General features: G+C 40.3%; 1 protein-coding gene across 1 annotated transcript in view; it reads left to right on the plus strand.

Annotated features, from left to right (window-relative positions):
* Nucleotides 1-4: 4 nt before the first annotated feature.
* Nucleotides 5-8,035, plus strand: part of LOC137989860 (insulin-like growth factor-binding protein complex acid labile subunit) — an 8,149-nt gene continuing 118 nt past the window's right edge. Inside the window, exons 1-2 of the mRNA XM_068835491.1 lie at nt 5-193; nt 1,597-1,729. Of these exons, the coding sequence (XP_068691592.1) occupies nt 61-193; nt 1,597-1,729 (266 nt within the window). The 5' untranslated portion in view covers nt 5-60. The remainder of the gene's footprint in view (nt 194-1,596; nt 1,730-8,035) is intronic.

Consider the following 8,035-nt stretch of genomic DNA (forward strand, 5'->3'; position numbering starts at 1 on the left):
GTCTCACAGCATTATGTGTGGTGCTTGTCTGAAGGAACGCCCCCGATCAACATATCATTGATGAACTCATCTACAACCTTGGCTTCCCGGACTGGAGTGGTGTGGAGCAAACTGAACCAGGGTGGTAATTATAGCTGCATCGCTACCAACGAAGTTGGCACTGAGTCAAAGATGTTTTACGTTTCTCTCACAGGTGAGATTATTGCTAAGGTAAACCATGCAGTAACACAAAGTCTGGTGACCGTACTTTGGTTGATTTCAAGAATCAGGTTGAGGGAGTCCTGTTTAATGCCAACTGAAGAGAAATTAAAACAAACTCTTGTAACTACTTCTATTTTATCTTAAGCTTCTTATTTTCAGTAGCATCTGAAAGCTTATTTCCAGATCTAGTTTTGTTAAGCATTTGAGTGTTGTTACTTTGTTATCATAGGAAACAGAACTGTAAAAGATGAAAGTCCGAATTTCCGAGGGATCTGAAAAGCTATACTACACGTAACTGAAGAGAGAAGAGAAGCACACACAGTCCGAAAAACTGATTTTTGCCCTGAGCGGGACTCGAACCCACGTCGCCCTGATTACTAGTCGGGCATACTAAGCCACTACACTATCAAGGCTAACCCACTAGCAATGCAGACGATTAATGAGGTGACTTAGCGGCGTGGGGATCCCTAGGGCCCAACTTTTTCTTCACCCGAGTTCCTCAGGGCAAAAAACACTCAGGGAAAAAAACCAATTTTTCGGATGAGTGTGTCAAAAGATAACAATGCACTGTATGTGCTTCTCTTCTCTCTTCAGTTACGTATATTACAGCCTTTCAGTTGCCTCGAAATTTCTGACTTTTATTTGTTTTAAGCCCCGTCTGGGGTTATAGAGGCAAGGATACACACTCAGGTGAAGGAAACGTTGGGCCCTAGGGATCCCCACGCCGCTAAGTCACTTCATTAATCTGCTCCGTTGCCAGCGTGGCAGCATTGATGGTGTAGTGGCTTAGCATGCCCGAGTAGTAAACTGGGAGACGTGGGTTGAGTTCCGCTCAGGGCAAAAACCAATTTTTCGGAGGAGTGTGTCGAAAGGTAAGAACGCATTGTGTGTGCTTCTCTTCTCTCTTCAGTTACGTAGAACTGTAACAATAAAGCGCATTTCGAGGTCTAGAATAATTTTCTACAAGATTATAACCACCTGTAAAATGGTAACCGTGTTACATACATGGGTCATGCGTATTAGAATAAAGGCTGGACTTCTTGTGGTTGTTCTGTTCTACGGCCAAAATGTATTGATTGAATTTCCGCAAATATAACAAACTGCACTACGCAAACCATTTATATTCTGGTGGGTGTTCCTCACCTCACGCCCAATTTCACTTAAAAAAAAAAAATTCTGATAATTTATTGGCAATTTTAAGATCAAAGAAAACTCTCTTTTGCTTCAAGAGGCTCTTTCACACCAAAACCACTCCCCTAAATTTTACCTTAAAAAGCCACCTGACCACTAGTCTTAAATGCAAAACGATTTTTCCGACAATTGCAATTTAAATTAAATCCTGTAAAGGCTAAGCTATTTTCCTAGTTTTTGTCAAACTTAATGATTTCTTTACAGCTTTTCGCGTTTGTGTGGATTTGTGTGACTGCCACAGCAGTGCAAATACGTTTGAAGTTCAGAACATCTTTCGCTGCACTGGAAAAAATTCAACTCATATACTGAACAGCATTCCAACAACCACGACACAGCTGTGAGTTGTTAACTGATGGTGCTTATTAAACACTTCTATTTAGTGCTTCTACTCAAAAATAAATCGTAACAGTAGCGAACTTCACTGGCTGATAATAACTAAGGCCGATGTCGAAATTCGTTGTAAGCGAGCCTCGAAGGATTTTGAAAATTTGAATATTTTTCGCTGTTTCTAAGCAATGGATGCTCGCTGGACCTTGAAACTTCGTCAAGGAGAAGTAAATTTATCCGTCTGGCCATCGCCGGAGTTTTAAGGTGACTGATGCCGGAGAAGTGTGATTTTATCGGCGAGATGTGAGATAAGCTATAAATTACTTTCCAGCCTTTCCTTTATTTAGGTACGAGTGACAACCAGGGAATTTGAGAAGTCGCTTAAATCGCATTCAATCGGGCAAACAACCACACAGAAACCGAGAAAGTCACCCCGACAATTAAGTACAGCTTTTTTATTGAGGATATTTGCGGGTAAATATCTTTTCAGTTTGTTATCGAGATTCCCATACAAATCCTTATAATTTTTTACCCTCCTAGTCTGGGCCGCCTGTGATCACGCCTTCTCCGAGAATAGCCCATTTCCAAATTGCTGCATGCCTCAGTTTCAAAGCGAGTCCTGGTGCATAACCATTCAAATGGAAACGAGTTGCGTATTCTTATGCAAATCAAACTCATTTCCCTTACAATAGTTGAGCGCCAAGACTCACTTCGAAACCGAGAAATGGCCCATTATGTCAGCATCGGGCTTACACTGTGAGCCGCCAGCCAATGATATGAAAAAATTGCAAGAGGGACGAAAAATGAAACCGTGGAGAGAGAATACAGGGAGGCACTAGTGGCCAACATGAAAGCAATCGGTTAGAACTTGCCCTGCGCAATTTCTTTTGCTACTGGCTCCTGGTAAAGATTTGTCTTTATCCAAGGACTTTTCTCTTTTCTTGAGAGTTTCATCACGACGAAGCGACTTTGCTATTTATGAAAAGCATTTCGCGAGTGTAAACTTAAATGCTAATCATTTGGAATAGGAACCGTTTTGCCGCGAAAAGCTCGCTGAAGAGTTCACGATTTACAAAGATTATAATGCCTTTATAAGTTATTAACTTTAAAAAAAAATCTTTGTGGTCTAACTTAAATTTGGTTGAGAAAAACAATTCGGTAAAAGTAGCCCGCGAACGTTAGGAGTAACCCTAACAGGATTTGCAAATTTGCCGAAGATCTTAATCATAACTACAAGTAAAACCGCCTCGCTAATTGTCGTCATGGCACCAAGCAAAGGTCTTGGCATGAATGGAAAGATCCGAGCGTTTCTTCTCCCTGTCCGGGGCGAGTGGGATCTGGTCGGGGGAGGGGGACTGGGTGTTTAGGGGTCTGCTGAACAATTTGTCTCGTCAAGCTGTGCCGCGACCTTCATTTATCTACCGTCAAGAAGCTTGTCACGGACGCTTCAGGTAAGAATTCAATGACACATCAGAATTTGCAAACAGTGAATTAAAATTTCACTTCTTTCAACAAGAATTCGTTTACCCTCGACGAACGAAAATACAAATCAGGGCAGAGCTGCTGTGGGAAGAGTTGGAATCGTGGGGTAGACAATAGGGTGGGTTTTTATGACACAGGCGCATAAGGGTACCACTAAATCTCCCAAGAAATCCTGGTAAATTTACTAATATCATTATCAATTTATTTATATTTTTCACTCTACATTATTAAGATCTTTTTTTAGATTTCCTATGAATTTTAGAGGGGGTCGGTGGAGTGTCAGTTGGTATCAGTATAAAGGGGGTCACCTGTTTTTGGACTGGGAAAGGCAAACTGGGAAAGCAAACGGTAAAGGGTCGTTCATCTTGCAATGCAGTGTTGACATGCCTCTGAATAAAACAGAGTGATCACCACAGAACGCCGCCTGTTTTATGGTATTCCAACTCACTAGAGATATTGTAAAACCATTTTTTGATAAAATAATAAACTAGTAGAAACGGACTCAAATATTAAATATTTTAAACAAGAACCGATACAAGGTAGATTTGCGTTATTTATTAATGTCTTTTATAATATGGGCATACTGGTCTGGTCCATGATGAAAAGGAGAATTCTGATTGGTTCTCTGAGAGGTACGAATTTTGCAATACGGAGCGCCAAGATGGAAGATGGACCGGTCACGAAGCAGTGCATATAAGTTGCCAAACTGTTCCCATTTCCCGTTTCCATTTTCTCGGACATAAAAAAAAAAAAAGGCGAGAAATATTCTGTTTTTTAATTTGTCATTCATGTTGGAGTTCCAGTACGGATTTTGCTTTCCAGAACCGTTAACAGAAGAATATAATAAACCTTATTGAACTAGCCTGCCACAAGTTCGGTCCGCACTGGGGAAATATTGATCTCGTTCTTTTCTTGCAAGTTTATGTACCTCAACTTTTCAGGCTCGGACCCTAAACTTGCAGCCCTTCAATAACAAAACAAATACTTTTGGAAAATCTCAGAACGAATCAGTGGGCCAGTAGGGTGACGTCTAGCAAGCAACATCCACGGGGAAGGGTGTGGGAGAACTTTCCAGGCAAACCACCACTACCCTAGGTATGTAGCCACCTCATTGTGGAAACTACAGGATTGAGCAGCACAATGGAGGAGAACTCCACCCCCCCCAAGCTGGTAGGCTTACATATCCCAGGGAGTTCCCACCAAATCCCTACCCCAGGTGAAGGCGCTTCCTCGACAATCACCCTACTCACCACTAACTTATCCTTCCAGGGACTCATCAGTTCTTGGCAAGAACAGGTGAGTCAAAGGGTGTGTAGCTCTCAATCTCACAGAGATACGGCCGGTTGATCTTTGCGTAAAGCGTGGTATGACCGATGTTTCACCGGATTCACAGGAAGCAGGGATTTAAGGACACAGATCGAACGCGCTTGTGCATAGCCAAGGTGCACTGATGGAAACGTTATCGCGTGCGAAATCGCAGCTCATTAGCTCTTAATCTCACAGAGATACAGCCCCTTTCATCTGACCTTCCCATTGCCGACCTCGTAACACCCCTTAGTTCTTGACTTGCGGGCTTCAAGACTTAATGATGTCTGCCCACCACCAGACGGTGAAATAGCTCGATAACAGCCCAAAAAATGCCGTCTTCGTCAACAACCATCCATCGATCTTGACAGTTAGAGATCGAGTATGCCTGGGCCAGCAACTTCACCTTGCAAGTCTTTCTGTGATTACAACGCACTTTTAAAAGTTACTCAGCAAGGCATAATATATTCTGGCTGGAGTTTGAACCTTTCACAGCACAAACTAACCCCATTTTTGCTGCCTGTGTTTGGCTCAAGAAAGCAATGGATTTTGTAAGGACTGAATGGACTCTTGGATAACCACGCTACATCGATTCAGCCTTCTGTTTCACGTGCAACGGCTCGGCAAAACGGTATGTGCATTTCACTTTAACCATGAAAAGCTCTGCTGTTATTTTATTGCTTTTTGCTCTCCTACCTTGCCCAGTAAGCGTCTCCTTTTGGCCAGCGAAACAAAACGAAACAGTAGTATCCACCGATGGAATGAGACTTCTACTACACGTAAAATATTGGTTTGCTTGCTTGGTTGCTCACTAGTTCGTAACACCAACATATTTTAACAGATCTAAACACCATTGCCTTTTGCCTGTGCTTTGCACGCGCATTGACACTTTCCTGGGGATCTTATTGTGTCATCTGTCTTAAAACTTCTTGAACTAATTTTATCTTGATAAAAATCTATACTTAAGTGGGCTTAAAACTTGAAATCCAAAGCTACTTAATGTTGTATCATCTTCATGTGATTGAAAAGTGTTTTTACAAATAATTCCAAGTCTATTGCTCTTGCAGCCATCCAGTCATTTAAATAAAAAATAGACTGAAAACCTAGCAGGTGACTATTTTCGTGCAATTTTTACTTTTGCTCAAAGATATTTCTTATTGAAGGGCTAAACTGCTCAATTATATTTAATCTCATGATATCTTTTATAATTAAGCAATCCAGGCCTTCAATAATGAATAAAATTGATGAAAACTGAAAATCGGGCAGAAAAAGTCATCTAGGCCCTTTTTCAAATGCTCTGTAGGTATTTTATTCCCTCTGTCCTTTCCTATTTAATTATAAGCATAAGTAATTACTCTAATTATCATTCTTTAAGAGTCTTGAGGAATAAAAATATATCCCGACCATGACCGAATCCATCCTATCTTCGAGATGTCCAATTCCAGAAAAGTTATACTTTGAATTTACTTCAGATGGAACATCATCTAAAGAGAGTGGCCTACCGCGAACCATTGTCGCCGAAGAAGACATTTGAATTTTGCAGAGGCTGTTTCACATCTGGGGAAACCCCGGTTCCAAAATTTGTTGACTAACTTTTTTTTCTGGGGATGTTGCGGGAACACCATGGTTTGGAGAAGCAACTAACCTTAAAAAAAACCGAACGGTTCAATATCGTGCAACATTTGTTGCTTAAAAAATGTTGCACGATGTTTTATCAAGCCTGTTAAGTAAGAGTGATCTGTTTGATTTAAGAAGGAAAGTTCTTGTCAACATAACGACACTGTACACACTGGAAACGATATTAGGTGGGGGCACGATATTAGTTAGGTTGGTTAAGTGTGCCCCTCTCCTCTCCCCTGACTATCATATTGTAACAAAGTCCATAGTATGCTGTCTTAAAAAATAGTAGAGTGGAGAAAAAACAAGATGAAATTAAAACAAACAAATCATACAACGTAAACAGCTCCCGGAGAGAATTTGTGGTTACTAATAAAACACGAAACCCAGACAGATTAAAGAAAATAAAATGAAATCGGGAAACATTGGCATAGAGGATGACATGTTGATCATTTCTGAGTTCATTTCTTTTTCACAGCAAACTAAAGCGCGAATGTTGATATGGTTATTAGCTGAGTTGTAAAACAAACGTTCATTGAAAGTTAAGTCGTACCCGAATGGGGAACCACAAGAGAGATACGATATGATATTGCCTTTCAACGACGTCGTATGCTTCGTAATGCCTTCTTTTTTAAATCGGAATAATCATATTGAAAATTAAAGAAACCTTACCATTTATCACTTTAGGACATAATTATAGAGTAATGGTAATACAGTATCCATTTCCTGTTACGTTCTTCCACCCTTCATCCGGAAAAGAGACGAGGTGATTGTTGATATTCGGCTATCCGAGTTAAAATTTGGTAATAACGACTCCGAAGCTAAAAGAGCTGCAAGTTTATCGCCATGCATTTATGCATGTGTTCACCAAACATAGCATTGCTTTTAATTAGCCTTTCATAATAATTAAAAGCAAGTTTTCGCCATAGGGTTTTCAAACGCCCCTCCAGTTTGAGAACTTTAACTACATCACAAAAGTCTATTGATACCGAATGGTAATCTTGTCCATTTTTGTTTGATATTTAGGCCCTTATTATTAAAAAGGACTCTCTGTCTGAATTTTTTTCTGTTTAATATTTTCGGAAGTTGTTCCGGAAATCTTGATCTTATATCAGACAAACTATGGCTGAAATGATTTTGTGTCTTACAAAGCTTTTATAATGTCGGGGTCAAACGTTCCTGGTATTGACCAAGGAACGCAAGCAAGTCGTTTGTATATGTGACTCGATTGCAACGGTTGCAGCCGTATTTATGAATAACTGATTGACACAAATTATTGTAGAAGAAAATAACATAATTTATTTTTCACATTGTTGTAAAAAAACGTCCATCCCCTTTTTACAAGAATGGAGAATCGACGACAAACATCTACTTTGTCGATGTCTGTTTTAAACTTGAATGGCAGTCGCGATGTGGGCCGCGTTAACTTTGATGAGTGTTAGAGCCGCGCTTTCCTTTCTTTATTGGAAATATACATTTCTATTTTTCAAGCCAAGTTTTCTTCAGCTCGCTTAAAGGAAAGGACACAAATTGTCGCTTATTTTCTCCCGAGTGGCTTCATCAAGCAGAATAAAAACTTAAACGCGCACAAAGTATGCCGTTCGACAGAGAGTCTTCGAAATAGAAACTTTCGAGGTCATCTGAATCAAGTTAGCGTTCGGTGTTATTTCTTAGAACAGTGAATAAACAGCTGTCGTGGGAACTCAAGCTAAAGTTTTCACCAAGGTTTTGTTGGAAGCTTTTCCCCATCCACGGCATATTGCAGTGTCGCCAGGATATTTGAAACTATACCATCTGATTCCCAGCTGATGAATCAGGGAAGCTACATTGGGACTCATTGAACTGTTCTCGCTAAATTATAACTGTGTACGTTGCCAAGTAGGCCTTTAAAATTAGCATTGAGATAAATTAG

This window comes from Montipora foliosa, unplaced genomic scaffold (genome assembly GCF_036669935.1).
Source record: "Montipora foliosa isolate CH-2021 unplaced genomic scaffold, ASM3666993v2 scaffold_478, whole genome shotgun sequence".
NCBI classification, from domain to species: domain Eukaryota; kingdom Metazoa; phylum Cnidaria; class Anthozoa; order Scleractinia; family Acroporidae; genus Montipora; species Montipora foliosa.